The following is a 17846-nucleotide window of genomic DNA, read 5'->3' on the forward strand; positions in this document are numbered from 1 at the left end:
CTATTTCTTAAGTGAATAAAAGTTTTCTTTGTACTCGGTTTTTCCCTTCCATTTTTAGGACCACGTGACTGAGCCAAATTTGTATAACTTCTCTGAGTGTTATGAAAAATATTTACCCTATTTTGGGCATATGAGATTTCAAGGTCCCTATTTCTAACATCAAAATAAAGATGAAAACGTATAATTTCAGTAACATCTATACTATCACTGCAAAGTTAAAAATGGAAGCAAAAAAAAAAAATTCAGGCCAAAACCCAACCTATTTTTTCCTTAAGATCCACTGACATTATCAAAGTATGTGCAAAATGAAGGGATTGGTCAGTAGATAACCTGGAAGATATCTATAGCTCTTACATCCTATAATCCTCTCAAAATAATAATAATAATCAAGCCTAATAGGTATAAGGTGTCCTATATATAATAAGACATTCCATAGACACGTACCTGCCAGAAACGTTTTCTAAATTAATTTTAGGTTATTCTAATATAAGCATTTGTTTCTGCTTAGACACAGAACCAAAGATGGGCAGAGCTACCACATAACTCTAAAATTTCTCTTTTTCCCATACAAATTCAGAGTTCCAATTATAGCATTCCTGGACAACAGACAAATTTTGACAATACTATAAAACATCTTAACAGAGTTCAGGGTAAAAGTTCAGCTATTTTTTTCCATCAAATAGTCACCCTTGAAGAATTATTTTCTTCATTTGTTTTATTTCCCATTTTATTTTTCCTAAAACCATTAAATATCCCTCTTTGATTCCTCCCTTCAAAAATTTCACTCTCCAACTGGTCAATACCACCATTAACCAAAGTAATTAAAAAGACTTCTTCCTTCTCTTAGGTTGGAAGTTCTTAAGAAAGAGAGAGAGTGGGGCAGCTAGGTGGTGCAGTGGATAAAGCACTGATTCTGGATTCAGGAGGACCTGAGTTCAAATCCAGCCTCAGACACGTGACACTTACTAGCTGTGTGACCCTGGGCAAGGCACTTAACCCTCATTGCTACCCCCCAAAAAAAGAGAGAGAGAGCGCGTGCGTGCGTGTGTGTGTGTGTGTGTGTGTGTGTGTGTGTGTGTGTTTCATGGACTTCTTTGGCAGGCTGATGAAGCCAAGGACACCATTTTCTTTTTTAAAAAATTCCTTATTGGAGGAAATACCAATTTTCAGTTGGAGGTTAGTGAAAATAAATTGTTCTCCTCCAAGGTCACAGATCCCCTGAAATCTACATGTGGACCTATTGGAGATCCGTGGATACTAGGTAAAGAACCCCTGTTTTAGTTGGAGATTACTTTAATCCTTCAGGGCATGAAGAAAGAGGCTACTGTTCTTAGGTGGATTAAATAAAATGCCCCTTGTCCTTGTCTAATCTCTGCCCTAATTATTTCGAGAGAAGAATCTTTCTTGGGTTTATCAGAGAGAGGAGATCAGGATATTGTTTTGGAAAGGATAGTTAAAGAGACAGGCATGCTTTTTCTTTAAGATTAGTATGAAGGCTTTAGATTTAGGATATTTTAGATACTTTCTTAATATTTCTAAAAGAGGACAGAAAGAGGAGCAAATAACCCTTTATACTGGACCTTCATTGGTGCTTGCCTTCTATGTGTCCTTAGATTGTTAATCAAAGGTGCTGGGTGGCAGATTTCTGAAGGCTCTAGTCATAAATTTATTCAGCATTCTTGAAACAGCAGAAATCTGAGAACTGGATTTAGACTCAAAGGAGCTGCATTCAAATTGAACCTCAGTTTCTTCATCTATAAAATATGGAGGGTGGACTAAATGGCTTCTAAGATCCCTTCCAGATCTAAATCTATGTTTCTATGATCCTATAAACAATGATATATGAAGTGCCTGATACACCCAGTGTCTCATTAAAAGTATACTTTCTTAGGCAGAAATAGTAAATGCATCCTTCTTAGATCATGATGCAATAAAAATTACATGTAATAAAGAGCCATGGAAAGTTAGACGGAAAATTAATTGGAAACTAAATAATCTTATCCTAAAGAATGAGTGGATCAAACAACAAATCATAGAAAAAATCAATAACTTCATCCAAGAGAATGACAATAATGAGACAACATACCAAAACCTATGGGATGCAGCCAAAGCAGTGCTTAGGGGAAATTTTATATCTCTAAATGCTTACATGAATAAAAAAGAGAAAGAAGAAATCAATTAATTGGGCACACAACTAAAAAAGCTAGAAAAAGAACAAATTAAAAATCCCCAATTAAATACTAAATTAGAAATCCTGAAAATCAAAGGAGAAATTAATAAAACTGAAAGCAAGAAAATTATAGAATTAATCAATAAAACTAAGAGCTGGTTTTATGAAAAAAACACAATAAAATAGGTTAATTTGATTTTTAAAAAGAAAAAAGATATGTATACTTTCTTTACTGAATATGGTGTCCTTGAAAATCTGGGAGGAATGGTTGCCAATGTTCTGAGAAATAGGGTGAGCAAAAGAAAGTATGGGGAAAGAAATGATGAGTAATTGTAGATACAACCTAATTGTTTCACATAGCTTATTCAAGGCTAATTGAGAGGTAACAGGACATGGTGGACAGAGAACTGGCTTTGGAATCAAGAACACATGGATTCAAGTCCTGTTTGGACACATTCTAGTCATGTGACCATGGGAAAATTGCTTAACCACTTGGGGTCTCACCCAATCTTCTAAGAATGTCTGTTACACAATGCCAAAAGACTTATGATAGAAAATGCTCTCCACATTCAGAAAAAGAACTACAGAATCTGAATGCAGAATGAAGCATACTATTTTCACTTTTGTTGTTGCTTTTTTGTTATTGTTCTTCTTTATTCTTTCTTGTGTTTTTTTCCTTTTGTGCTGATTAATGTGGAAATATGTTTAACATGATAGTAATGTATAACTTATATCAAATTGCTTGCTGTCCTCAGAGAGGGAAGGGAAGGGAGGGTGGGAGAAAAAATTGGAACTCAAAAAATATCTTTACATGTAATTGAGAAAAATTAAAAATAAAAAATTATAAAAAATAAAATAAATGTTTAAAAATAAATAATAGGGGCAGCTAGGTGGCGCAGTGGATAAAGCACCGGCCCTGGAGTCAGGAGTGCCTGAGTTCAAATCCAGCCTCAGACACTTAACACTAGCTGTGTGACCCTGGGCAAGTCACTTAACCCCAATTGCCTCACTAAAAAAAAAAAAAAGTCTAAAAAATAAATAAATAAATGAATAAATGAATAAATGAATAATTAAAATGGGGGGGGTGAATAAATAAATAATAAATGAATATCTGTTACAGGGGAGTTGTGATCTGCACTGGTGGAAGGAATTTTCAACTTGTAGAGCTCACTGATGAACTCAAGGGTCCAGACTCTCCCCCCACCAACCCATCAAAATCAACTTAATTGTTAATACAACTAAATAGAATAGTAACCTGGTAATTTTTTGTGCTTAAGACAAGTCTAGGGAAGAGAGGCTCATCTGAGCTGCACTTCCTTCTCCCAGGAAACCTCCAGGAGGTTTCTATACTGTTGGTGATGGAGGAAGGAAGGATAGCCCAGGACAAATCTGCCACCACTGGGGAAGGGAAAAGCAGATGAGAAAAGACCTTCTGGAATGACTATCACCTCTTTCACTTTAAGTCCAGTGGTGAAATTGACACCCTCTACATTTCCTGCCTCAGGACAAAGCTCCAGTTGTCTTTTCTTACAGCTGTGCAGTTAACTCTACATTCAAAGATCAAAACTAGAGAGCAGAGTCTATGAAAAATATTGGCCAAGTCACAATAATTGCAAAAAAAAAAATTTACAAAATATTCAAAAGTAGGGGCAGCTAGGTGGCACAGTGGATAAAGAACTGACCCTGGATTCAGGAGGACCTGAGTTCAAATCTAGCCTCAGACACTTGACACTTACTAGCTGTGTGGCCTTGGGTAAGTCACTTAACCCTCATTGCCCTGCCCCCCCCCAAAAAAGAGCAAAATATGCAAAAGTAAAGTGATGTTGTCCTTTTATAAATGTTAATATTATCAGTGTCATACAACACTTCAAAATGTTATCATAGTGTTTGTTTAGTTTGCTCATAAATGTCACAAGGATTTCATCTTTCTTTTTTTTCAGGTTGAGGAATATGAGAGGGGGAAAAATTATCATTAATTTTTTTAAAGTATCATAAATGTTCCCATGCTCTAATAATGCACATCATGTCAATTTCCAGCCCCCCTGGCTTTGAATTACATTTTGATTAAAGTTTGTCAAAGTCCTAAAGGTCAGACTTGGAACACCACCCTGTGAAATACTAGGTCCCTAGGGAACAACCAGTTTAGTTTTCTTTATGTTGTGAATGCTAATCTGGTGCAAATAATGTTCTTATCTGCCTCTCCTGGGGTCTCTCTGTCAGTCTTAAATTAATCAGAAGAAAAAAAAAAAACAACAACCCGTAAGCTTGTTGGAACAAAACTATCTTTTCACTCATTTGCTGAAGATGTGAATTCAGGACAGTAAACCACAAATTCATCCTTTCTCTGCCCATTGGTTCAGAAGATTTGCGAGCTGTCTCTTTTGCATTTGCATTCTTGCATGAAAAGTCATGCTTTGCCAAACCAAATAACAGACAGGTGTCTCTAACACATACCACTGGCTCAAAAGAAAGACTGAAAAAAGGTAAGACTTGACTTTTCTTTAGCTAAAAATGCTATGTGACCAGCTAAGAGCTTGTATGTCATGTAGTAGCAAGGAAAATATTCAGAGCAAGCTTTCATAAGCCTTAAAATGCCTTGCTCTTCCCTAAACCTGGCATCTCATCCCCTCTTTTTGTGCTTTTACCCAGTCTAGTTCCTTTAAAGGCTCAGATCAGATGCCACCTTTTTTTACACAAGGCCTCTCCAAGCTGTTAGTGCACTGAAATTACTTAGGATTTATTCTCTAGATGTATTAATTCTCAAACAGGAGAATGTAAGCACCTTGAGGATAGGGACAGTAGGAATTTTGCATTTTTATCTCCACTCTCTGGCAGAGTGCATGAAATAATTTCAGTCCTTAATAAGTGTTTGTTGAATGAATGAATGAATGAATTCCATAACCACAATAGCAAGAGGGTTAAAAAAATTTGTATTTGTATTGTATGAGATCTGGGAACTACTGGAAATATGTTTGGGACAAACTCCATGACTAGTTAAGAAGATTAAGGGGAGAAATGTGAAAATATGCCACTAAGGTTTTCAAATCAAAATTAGTGTATCAATCTATCAGTATTTATCAAGAATTGTTTGGCCTACCTATACTTTTTCTGATTTCTTTCTCTCTTTCTTTAATTCATACCTGTGATTTAATTGGAGATTCCTAATTAGGAAACTCCTTCTGCCAATGCCAATCAGCCCGTTCTGCAACTTAGAGTATGTTTCCTGGGTCCCTGAAATTTTAAGTGTTGGAGTCAAACAACTAGTGTGTGACAGGGGCAAGATTTGAACCCTGCTCTTTCTGGCTCTGAGGTCAATTCTCTATCTCATTTTGCCACCTCTTAGTCTTTCTATTTCTTGTCAAATGATATCATATTGTAAAGTACTTAGCCCTGAGCCCGGCACTTAGTAAGTACTATATAAATATTATATAGCAACAACAACATATAAATGTTAGCTATTTTTACTATTGTATTCTATTCTTCTGATATCCTATTAACATCTATTGTTATTTCTTGAATTTCTATACAAGTGTCCAAAGGTTTTAAGGAAGGACAATATTAATTAAATGTTTCCCTGTGCCTGCTAAAAAACTTTTAAATGTTTATAGGTATGTAAAAAGCTAGTGACCTGCCAAATTTGATTACATGAAATGTAACCATTACTGTGTCAAGTGGCGGTCTAAGAGAAGGGTGTCATATTCTCATGTTTGAACAAATGAGTGTTTTGGTGGCCAGAACTTTCCCTTGGGCATGGCAAACTGAGGTTATGGCCCTAGGTCTTGAGCTATTACAGTGACTGGCCATGGGGTAGCAAAGAAACACCTCAACACTGCCAGTGAATGCAATGAAAGAAAGAAAGAGAAAGAAAGAAAGAAAGAAAGAAAGAAAGAAAGAAAGAAAGAAAGAAAGAAAGAAAGAAAGAAAGAAAGGAAGGAAGGAAGGAAGGAAGGAAGGAAGGAAGGAAGGAAGGAAGGAAGGAAGGAAGGAAGGAAGGAAGGAAGGAAGGAAGGAAGGAAGGAAGGAAGGAAGGAAGGAAGGAAGAAAGAAAGAAAGAAAGAAAGAAAGAAAGAAAGAAAGAAAGAAAGAAAGAAAGAAAGAAAGAGAAAGAAAGAAAGAAAGAAAGAAAGAAAGAAAGAAAGAAAGAAAGAAAGAAAGAAAGAAAGAAAGAAAGAAAGAAAGAAAGAAAGAAAGAAAGAAAGAAAGAAAGGAAGAAAGGAAGAAAGGAAGAAAGGAAGAAAGAGAAAGAAAATGAGAAAGACCTGAGTTTCTTACTCATACAACCAATCTGTAAACTCCTCAGGCCCACCATTACACTAAGGAAATTATGGATAAAAGCTATTACGAGTATATGATAGTCTTCTGGGGTCTTGTTCCCTCCTTAAGGCTAACCAAAGGACTGAAAACCATGATGTACAAGGATCAGTTGAAGTAATTAGGGATAATTAGGCTGGAGAAGAGAATATTTAGGAGACATGATAGCTGTTACATGTAGGGAGAAAAACATTATATTTAGAGTCAGAAGACCTGATTTGAATTGTGACTCAGTCTCTAATGACTTATGTGGCCTCAAGGGAATCACACCACCTCTCTGGGCCTCAATTTACTCATCTGTAAAATAAAAAAGGTTGTACTGGATGACTTCTGAAGTCTTCTAAGTGTAGATCATACGAAATTATTTGAAGGCCAATCTCATAGATGAACCATTAGGCCTGCTCTGTTTGGCCCCAGAGGGCAGAACTAGGTACAATGGGTGAAAGTTTGTAAAGAGGCAAATTTTATATAAGAAAGAACTTCATAACAACCTGAACTACATAAAAGTTAAATGGAGGGGGCAGCTAGGTGGCGCAGTGAATAAAGCACTGGCCCTGGATTCAGGAGGACCTGAGTTCAAAGCTGGCCTCAGACACTTGATACTTACTAGCTGTGTGACCCTGGGCAAGTCACTTAACCCTCATTGTCCTGAAAAAAAAAAAGTGAAATGGACTACTTTATGAGTTCCAAATCACTAGAAGGTTTCAAGTGGAGGCTAGATCACCTCTTAGGTATATTATAAAGGAAATTTCTGTTGGTCAAGGTTCACTTTGATGATCTTTGAAATTCCTTTCCCCTCCAAGTCCTGAGAGCAATGATTCTGTGTGACATGTCACTTGGATAAATATGTTGGGAGGGTGGGGAAGAGTAGAGGGACGCTGGACAATCCTTAATTCAAGGGATAACCATGATTGGGTTTTGTATGGATTTTAGAAGAGCCAAGTCCAGTAAAATCAACAAGGATTTATTGAAGTCAGGAAGTGAATTAATCTGTGGAGAAAAGTCTGACTTGGAAGCAGGGCCACAAAGGAAAAGAGAGAAAAGTGATAATAATAGCAGCAAGAAGCTGTCTTTTATATTTAAGGTCTGTAAAGCACTTCATAGATTATTGTATTTGATCCTCACAACAACCTTGTTTGGTAGGTGCTAATATTACCCCCATTTTACAGCCGAGGAAACTGAAGCAAAGAGGAGTTAAATGACTTGTCCAGGGTCATGGAGTTAGTAAGTATTTGAAAATAAGAAGTATATAGTAAAAGAGATGTAGACTAGTATGTGATGGATGTAGCCTTGGGTTTGGAGTAGGAATACATTTAGATTCAAACCCTGCCTTGGTAGTCAACTGTGATCATGGGCTATAAACTTAGCTTTTCAGGGCCTCAGTTTACTTATCTGGCAAATGGGAGGGTAAGACTACCTGGTCCCTAATGTCCCTTCTACCTCCAAATATGATCTATTACTCAGGGGTGTGCTGGAGTGTGCTCAGACCAGGAGCCAATTATTAAATTTTTTACTGTGAGCATTTATACCTCAGAAATGAGCAATTGCTACACATCAGGACTCGATTTATTGTTTTGTTGATTGTCCAGAGTTAAATGATAGAGAAATATTAATCATACAGATTAAACTTAAAAGTGTCAAAAAAAATTTTTTTAATTAAACTTAAAAGTGTGTCATGCATACATTTATTTCCCCATAGTGCTGGTTGTTAACCACTTACCACCCTTGACTATAACCTGTAGTACAGTTCTTCACTTTTGCAAATGGTTTGTGCTCAAAACCAGCATTCAAATTGTGGTCTTTTGCACTGTCCTCTTGTGTCTAGACGTTCCACTTCACTGATGTGGTTTAATCATCTGAACAATTTATTACGACCCTGGAGCTGGAGCTAACTTATCCTAAATATCCTATCATTTCTGAACTCTGTTCTTCCAACCTTGACTTATCTGCCCAGTGCATATATTTTTGCATGCATTTGTGTGCATATGTTTGTACTTGCATCAGCTTAAAATTTTTAAGAAAAGAGAATTTCTTAAACGGATCTGTGTATTCTGAGAGTTCTCACTCCTTCTAGAAGTAATTTCCCCCCTTCTAAGTAGCAAGATTGAGCCTAACCCATTAACATCAATATAGAAAATTTTTTCATTCTGGCTTTTAACTTTAAATGCAGTCTATTTTGATCACTTCAACCAATCGAGAAATATTTATTAAGTACGTACTGAGTGGTAAGTGGCTCAGTGGATAGAGCACTAGACCTGAAGTCAAGGAGACCCGAGTTTAAATCCAGCCTCCAACACTTGCTAGCTATATGAACCTGGGCAAATCAACTTCACTCGGTTTGCCTCAGTTTCCTGATCTATAAGATGAGCTGGAAAAGGAAATGGCAAATCACTCCAGTAAATCTAGCAAATCTAGCAAATCACGCCAAGAAAACCCCAAATCAGTCTTATGGACACAACTGAAATGACTGAACAACAAGTGTTGGAAACTATACTTGACACTGGGGATATGAAGACCAAAATTAAATATTACCTACTTTCATGGAGTTTATGTTCTATCAGGAGAAATATCAGAAAAAATGAATATTAAGTAGTGGGGGAGTGGAGGAGAACTAACAGGGAAACAGGAAAGGCCTCAGTTAAGAGATGGGAATTATTTATAGGTTCTAGCTATAAATATTGTTGAGATTTTTTTTTCTATAGGTAATTCTGATACAATTAAACTATCTATTTTCACTAACTCTCCTTTATACCAGTCTGAAAGGCCCACAGATAGGAGGTGATGTATTCCCGGTTTCCTGTGTCCTGGCTTTCCATCAGAGGTCAGTGAGAACAGGGACTCAACTCCTGGGAAGAAGAATCTCTTGGCTGCCTGTTGATCAGGCCGGCCAATATCTCATCTGTTTGGGCTCCAACTCAGACTTTTCAAGAGTAACTTCCCTCTCTTTGTCTGTATGAAACTTCTGCTCTAACCAGATTGGTACCCTTGTCACGCCTCACCTTTTTCTGTCTTCCATCCCAATGTATTCTCCACCCTCCTATATGGAATGTCTCTCTCTTCTCCATTTAACTAAACCTTACTTCAAGGACTAGCTCAAGTTTCTGTCTGTTTCTGAATATTGTCTAATATTGTCAGTTAAGCTTTTCATGTGTATAGTTCTCTCTAAACAGATTGCAAGCTCCTTAGGAACATGAATCATATCTGGTGCATGGGGTATTACCAAGGAGGGTGGTCATCCCTGAGGACAGCAGTGGGATTGTCTGGGAACTTGTGGGTTGGGCAACAGGAATTACATATAAATGGGAAATAGATACAGGACAGTAAGAGAGTACTTCACAGTTTTGTGAAAGGCTTAGGCCAATTACAGGCCTCGTAATGGTGCTGATTACTTTTTTTCTCCCACAAAATAAGAGATATTATATTACTGGTATAAGAAACTCCCTTTATCGATGTAGATCAGCACCCATTCTACAGTATATAATTTTAGAGCAGAGGTACTTACCCCGTATAAGAGTCCATGTTTTTTTAATATTTTGAAAACATTTCAATATAATTATTTTCCATAGTAATCTTTATCTATTTTATTTTATCCACACAAAAACATTAACAAAGATAATCCTGAATCCATAGCTAGGAAAATAATGGATAGAGATCTGTAACTGAAGCTAGAAAAACTTGAATTCAAATCCAACCTCTGTCTACCTCAGTTTCTTCATCTGTAAAATGAAGATAATAATAGAACCTGCTTCCTAGGATTGCTGTGAGGATGGGGGAATTGGACAGTGCTGGCATTTTTTCAGTCATGTTCGACTCTTCATGACCCCATTTGGAATTTTCTCGGCAAAAATACTGGAGTGGTTTGTCATTTCCTTCTCCAGCCCATTTTACAGATGGGGCAATGAGACAGAGTTAAAGGACTTGCCCACAGTCACACGGCCAGTAAGTGTCTGAGGCCAGATTTGAACTCACAAAGATGAGTCTTCGTTACTCCAGGCCTGGTGCTCTACCCACTGTACCACAGATAAATGAGATAATACCCCTAAAGATCTCTGCAAACTTTAAAGTGCTACATCCAATGCTAATAAAAAAATAATAATAATAATTCAGCATCAGATTCACTATGCCTTTTTGATGTGTTTCTGTTTATTTCTGGGGTTTTTTTTTCTTTTCAGACTTTCAACTGAACACTCAGGATATGGTCCCTCTGGTGTTGAGAGACCAACAATCTTGTGAATTATGAATAGCAACGTATCCCAGCTGGATAATGAAACAATACTGATGCTTGAGAACCCAATCATTGCTGTGGCCCTCCCAATCGTGTACTCGCTGGTAGCCTTAATCAGCATCCCTGGGAATCTCTTTTCCCTCTGGGTGCTGTCCTGCCACACCAAACCCAAATCACCTTCGGTCATCTTTATGATCAACCTTTGCATTACCGACCTCATGCTGGCTGTAGCCCTCCCTTTTCAGATCTTCTATCACCTGAACAGTAACAACTGGCCCTTTGGGAAGTTCCTCTGTAACCTGGTGACAGTTGTCTTCTATACCAACATGTACTCCTCCATACTGACCATGACCTGCATCAGTGTAGAGCGGTTCCTGGGGGTTGTGTACCCCTTGACTTCTACCAGGTGGAGAAGGAAGAGATATGCGGTGTTGGCTTGTGTAGGCATATGGTTCCTTTTGCTACTCGCCCTGTCTCCAATGGCTATCACAGACCTGACCTATGAAGTGAAAGCCCTGGGGATCATCACCTGCTTCGACGTCCTCAAGTGGAATATGCTGCCTAGCCTTGCGGTCTGGGCCATCTTCCTCTTCACACTGTTCATTTTTCTCTTCCTTATTCCCTTCATCGTAACTGTAGCCTGCTACATCGCCACCATCCTGAAGCTGATCCGGACTTCTGGAAGGTATGGGAATGGGCAGAAGAGTCGATCCATCTGTCTCGCTGGCATTGTCCTCCTTGCCTTTGTCACCTGTTTTGCTCCTAACAACTTCATACTCTTAGTGCACATGGTCAGCCGCTTGTATTTCAACAAGAGCTACTACCACATCTATAAACTCACCCTCTGTCTCAGCTGTCTCAACAACTGCTTGGACCCCTTCATTTACTACTTTGCCTCCAAAGAGTTTCATCAGAAATTAAGGAAGTTCCTAGGAAAAAATTCACTCTTCAGCGATAGCTCAGAGGCCAGAAGGGAAAGTCTGTTCTCTGCCCGGACACTGTCAGGCAGATCAATGTCAAGCGGACAGGGGGAAGGGTCATCTGCAGGCAGCCGGGCCTGTTTGAAAAGGCAGGAAAGCTTGTTTTAAGGGAGCCATGTGAGCCAAAAAGGCAACGCTGGTGCCCATGAGAGGTGAGTGCAAAGGAATTAAGGTCAAAAACTCATCTTTTTCAGGTCTGAAAAAGGTTTGAGGCCGCCTATCATGTGGGAGGCCATAGTGCTTCTTCCTTGAGAAGGCTGCTAAAACTCGAGCTAAAGTGGGAATGTTCCTAGTTACATCAGGCACAGAAAGCCCTGTGGGCTTCAAAGGGATGGCTTCCCGAAAGGAAAAAGAGTAAAAGCAAAACAGTGTGAAAGAATCAGTCTGGCTGGGTAGGAAGTCAGAGATCTGATGCTTCTTAACCTGGGGAGGGAGGGAAGAATTCTTCTTCCTTCCCGACAGCCATTCACATAGACTCGGCTACTCTCCGACCACTGTCTCAACTACAGATTCTCTCCTTTGGCAGAACTGCTCACAGCCCTTGGCACTCCAGACAGACCCTCCCCTGCTGGCCCTGGCCCAGGCACGAGGGGAATGGACTAGATGACCTCCAAAGCTATGATCATATGACTTTATATGTTCATGTAACTAGTTCTTTTCTTGCCATTTGTCACTTGGAACTGTTTTCTGATAAAAATGACTAACCAGGACACCATGGCATAGGGGATATGGGTGAGTGGGGATTTTTCTGAGTGGCAAAGGCATTAGCCAGGCCTGGTCTTCTCTAAAGACCAAACCACCGTACAAGCAGTCCTGTGTTCCAAGTCAGGAGCATTCAACATCAGCCGTTCACCAACAGCTGACAAGATGACCCACAGGAATAGATTGTGCCATGGTTAATTTCAGCGGCCATGGTTTGACCGTGGTTTGAGAGTTCCTTGTTTTGTGTATGACACATCCTTTATGAGAAAAACAGAGAAATATACATGCCAAGTAGTATCTCCGAGTACCAGGTACCGGTATCAGGGGCAGGCATCATTCTGACTACATTGGATCAGCATTAACTTAGAACAGTCTCCTATCACTAGACCTGACAATTTTTAGCCTCATACACCCAATGTTAAAATCAGATCCTTTGTGTGCTACTAGGCCCTTTGATGTGGTTTATGTTTCCTGACACATGTCTTTCTATACCCAAGTCTTCCTCTTTCTGAGAGTTGCCAACCTATGACATTTAGCTAAATAATAATACAGAGATGAGCCAAGCTGACCTCACCGAAAGTTAATGTGGGCAATGAAAAGGGGGGAAAAAAGGATGATAGCCTATAGCTAAGTGAGGCAAAGGGATCTCTCCACTCTCTACTTGCAAAGCCCTAGAGTTAGGGATATACTAGGTACAAGAACCAGCTCTACTAAATGGTGTCACAAACTAAAGGGCATAAAGAGGAAAGGAAAAATGATGGAGAGGGGGAGGGATTAAACCTGTGATTTCATTTGCATATAGAATTCTTAGTGAGCAAACTCACAGACCTTCCCCTAATCCAGGGATTGTTCTGCAGTAAGAGTAGAAGAGAGAGAAAAGTGAAAATAGAGCTAGGCATCTCTCTGATTAGCCACCATGAAATAGCCGGAGAGAATGGGCTGAAGTTGGGACTGACCAGAGTGAATCACCCTGTGTCACACTGCCAAATATCAGTGGGTTGTCTAAGATCAGCAAGGCAATCAAGATCAGGAACGATGAACCTGTCCCTGCTGCTGAAATTCCCAGTTTATACCTTTGAGGATGAGAGGAGAGCAAAATGCAATATCGTTTTGTTATCCAAGATACAATATAGATGGTTTTGCTTAGCAAGATAGAATCTTACGGAATGTCTAAACAAAAGAATCCTTCACCTAATTTGCAAGTCACACAAGAGAAATAGCATGATGCTGTGGTGGACCCTGCTAATAAAAAGCATGCCAGGTGTGTGTATGTGCTTGGGGGAGAGATTGGTGAGGGGGAAAGAGAAGCCTATCCACTCAACCAACAGAAAAATGTGTAAAATAGATATCACCTGTTCTGCAATGCGGAAAATACAATAGGACAGAACTTGCTACAATCAGATGCTGTAGGGTGGCTCTGGGGCCAGACAAGAGGCCTTCCACTTTGCATCCTGTTCCTTTATTTGAAATGCTAATGTTGACTGGATGTTATTGTCTATAGCTGGCATTCTTTCTGTTTGCTTTGGGTGTTCATGCTGAAAGTCTAGTGTAGGGAACAAAAAGACAAGTTTAAATAACTTTAGAACCACCGAGGGGAGGGAGAGTGGTAAAAGGGGAGGGGGGGAAGGGGTGGAGGGAGGGAATTGCTGCGGAGAGATTGGGTATGTCCAGACGCACTCTCATGGTTAGCCAGCTGTGGAAGGTTTGTTTGTTTGGCCAGAATTGACCCGTGAGGAAAATACTTGCATCAGGTCATTTGGTTGAATGGGAGTCCTATTCCTTAAAAGAGTCCAGAGTTCATTGATATTAAAAGGGACCTAGGTGGTTGAGAAATACTGGTGTTCTGCATGCTCTACTTTTAACAATGTACAGTATATCTACCACCCCAATGCAGGAGATAGATAAATAAATAAAAAGATAGATCTATGTAGACACATATATCGGGTACAGATCTCTATTTGATATTGATATATCTAAATCTGTATAGATATAAATCTGACTATATTGGTCTATTTGATGTATATAGACATGTGGACATGTATAGATATGTAGACATCTGTATAGATGTAGATATGTAGATCTCTATGCATATATAGATATTCTCTGTATATGGAATATACACATTCTATATCTCACTTTAAAGAAGCCAGTGCAGAATCAACTGAAAAATAACTGTAGCCTTTTCCTTTGATGTAGTAGAAAAAGAACCAGGATGAAATGAGACTTGCCTTCTACCCTTGTGACTTTAGATGATTATGGCATCCTCATCTGGAAAATGGAGATGATGCCTGCTCTGCCTACCTCACAGAGCTGTGGGGGTTGAATGAGATGAAGTACTTTATAAGACAGGATGCTCTATATAAATTCAAGGCAATTCATTTAATAGAAATTTATTAAGCCTCTACTCTGTGGTTGAAGGTGCTCTAAAGAACCAAGAAAACAATGACCAAAACTGAACAGTTTCTGCCCTCACAGAGTCCAGCTTCTTTTTTACTTACTTACTTTCTTTTCTTCAAATAATATCATATTTGTTTAATCATTAGAATTTAGAATTTTTTATTTTTATTTTTATTTTTGGGGGGTAGAGAAATGAGGGTCACACAGCTAGAAAGTGTCAAGTGTCTGAGGCTGCATTGGAACTCAGGTCCTCCTGAATCCAGGGCCGGTGCTTTATACACTGCGCCACCTAGCTGCCCCATAAGAATATAGAACTTTTGAAAATTTCTGTCAACAATATGCTTCCATGGTGAAGTTATAGAAACCTTTGCCAGAGGAAAATATTCTGCCTTTTCTTTATCACTTTGCAACACTGTGCCCAGTCTAAATCTCAGCCTGTATGAAAGAGCAAATCATGACCGTTTGTGTGGTGGTACTATGACAAGAACTGGAAGACCCTGAAAGCTCTTATTTCTCAGTTAAAAAACAGAATCTCTATATAAATTTGTGTGGTGGATGGCTAGCTTCATAAGCTACAAACCTGCATTTCTAGACCTCCAAAGGCACCATGGGTTCTATGTTGATTCTAGAATTCACAGAAGTTTTTTTTTTATTATTATTTTGCAAGCCCTTATCCTATATTCAAAATATTTTCCCATTTTTAATCTGCCTTCCCACAATAACAGCAATGCTGTCAACTGAAAATTTACAAATTTACAAGTATTATTTTATAAATAAAAACTAGTATTTTGGGGGGAGGGGTAAGGCAGTTGGGGTTAAGTGACATCCCCAGGGATGTATTAGTATTAAGTGACTAAGTCTGGATTTGAACTCAGGTCCTCCTGAATCCAGGGCCGGTGCTTTATCCACTGCACCACCTAGCTGACCCCTGTTTGCTTTCTTTTGACAGAGCTAGAGTATCAGTAGAGCAATCTGACCATTCACCTGTCATCCTTTCCTCTCACCATGGTTATCTTACTCAATTTAACATACTTAAAAAAATAAACTATGTAACATGTTCCTGATTTCATATGCAAACATATTTTTGTACTTTGTATATTGGAATATTTGTATATTGTTACGTTTATTATTAAAGAGTTTTAGAAAATCACTAGTGCTGAAGTGCTACAGGAATCTATTTGATGGTAACCCAATAGTCTATTAAAGTGTTAATTTGCTCTGTGGCCTTGGACAAATTATTTAACCTCCCTGAGCCTCATGTCCCTCACATGATAAAGAGATTACACAACATCCTCTTTAAATTCTCTTCCCAATTCTAAAATTACATTATTTCAATCCCTTGTGATAAGTTACTATCCACGGAAAGATCTTGACCACAGAAAAAATCAGGCTTTCTATGTATTTCCAAGGTGTTTGCTGCCATTTTCATTAGTTAATCTTCAAGATTATTAAAATAAATAAGATTACATTATTCAATTTTCCAATGAATAAATGAGACTAAGAAGAAATATGTGAAATTAGACATTCAGTGTGATAGCAGGGAAAGAGAAAGAAAACAAAAATGTATTTATTAAGCACTTACTGTGTGCCAGGCACTTTGCCAAGATTATCTTGTTTGATCCTCAAAACAATCTTGGGAGGTAGATGCTATTATTATCCCCATTTTACAGTTGAGGAAATGAAGGCAGACAAAGGTGAAGTGACTTAACCAGGATCACACAGCTAGTAAGTGTCTGAGGTCACATTTGAACTCAGGCTTTCCTGATTTCAGGTCCTGTGCTCTGTGCACTGAGTCACTTAGCTGCTGAATGGCACTAAATTTAGAGTCAGAAGACATAGGCTGGAATTCCACATCTGTTGTTTAACACCTATGTGATCTTGGGCAAGTCCCTTCTCTGAGTATCAGTTCCCTAGGTTTAAAATGAGGGGGTTGAGCGATATGATATCTTAGGTTCCATCCAGTTCTGACTCTATGACTAAGCTTCCAAGTTCCTACACTGCTATAATCATATTTCATTTACCCTCAAAAATTAACCTCAGAAAATAAGATCAAATACTCCATTATTCAGGGACAGAAATGGTGAGAAAATATTAATCTTTAGAATGGTCCAACATTGCAAATTTGGGGTTTTTTTTAGCTTTGTAGGAATTGTTCTAAATCCCGGGGGAGAGGGTTGGTTTTTGTCCTTCATTCCTGAAGAGGACGATAACATCAGGGTGATATCATGACTTACACTGACATTGGATTTAAGTGAGGGAGAACTGTGCAAGGTCACCAACCTCACTCTCTCCTCCAGAACCATCTGGGTCCAGTAGCAAGATATATATCAGAACAACTGGAGATGGCAATTGGAGTTAAGTGACTTGCTCAGGGTCACATAGCTAGTAGGTGTCTGAGGTGAAATTTGAATTCAGACTCTCCAAACTTCAGGGCCAGTGCTCTATCCACTGCACCACCTAACTGCCCCACCCTGGGGGATGGAGGATGGGGGAAGTGAGGGAGATGGAGATCATTAGCCCATATACATAAGGTATATAACTGTTTTGAGACTTCCTTGTGAATAGACTTAGAAAGAACCAGGACAGGGGCAGCTAGGTGGCACAGTGGATAAAGCACTGGATAAAGTGGATAAGGCCCTGGATTCCTGGAGCATCTGAGTTCAAATCCAGCCTCAGATGCTTGACACTTACTAGCTGTGTGACCTTGGGCAAGTCACTTAACCCTCATTGCCCTGCAAAAAAAAAAAATTAAAAATAGGAAAAAAATAGAAAGAACCAGGAAATATGATATACTGGAGATTTTTGCAACCCTTTGGCCAAACTATAATTAGGAATCCTTTAACCTAGAACAAAAACAGTAGAGGATGAGGTTGCTAGAACAAGTGCATGGGACTATCAAGTGTTGGTTCATTCACCTGGGAGAGGGTGTAGCCTGCCACCCAGAGAATCTTTCCTGTGCCTCTGCAAGAAATAAGAGATAAGGCAGGCTCCAGGAGAGGGGTGCCATGGCCAGGGGACCCTGAGGCTGGATCTAGGTAAATAAGTCAGGTGGTGCAGTCCC

General features: G+C 39.0%; 1 protein-coding gene across 1 annotated transcript in view; it reads left to right on the top strand.

The window, feature by feature from the left end:
* The window catches only part of P2RY8 (P2Y receptor family member 8), a 37453-nt gene extending 25554 nt beyond the window's left edge, over nucleotides 1–11899 (top strand). The window contains exon 2 of the mRNA XM_043997531.1: nucleotides 10654–11899. Within this exon, the coding sequence (XP_043853466.1) occupies nucleotides 10718–11794 (1077 nt within the window). The 5' untranslated portion in view covers nucleotides 10654–10717 and the 3' untranslated portion in view covers nucleotides 11795–11899. The remainder of the gene's footprint in view (nucleotides 1–10653) is intronic.
* Nucleotides 11900–17846: the final 5947 nt, after the last annotated feature.

This window comes from Dromiciops gliroides, chromosome 3 (assembly GCF_019393635.1).
Source record: "Dromiciops gliroides isolate mDroGli1 chromosome 3, mDroGli1.pri, whole genome shotgun sequence".
Lineage (NCBI taxonomy): Eukaryota > Metazoa > Chordata > Mammalia > Microbiotheria > Microbiotheriidae > Dromiciops > Dromiciops gliroides.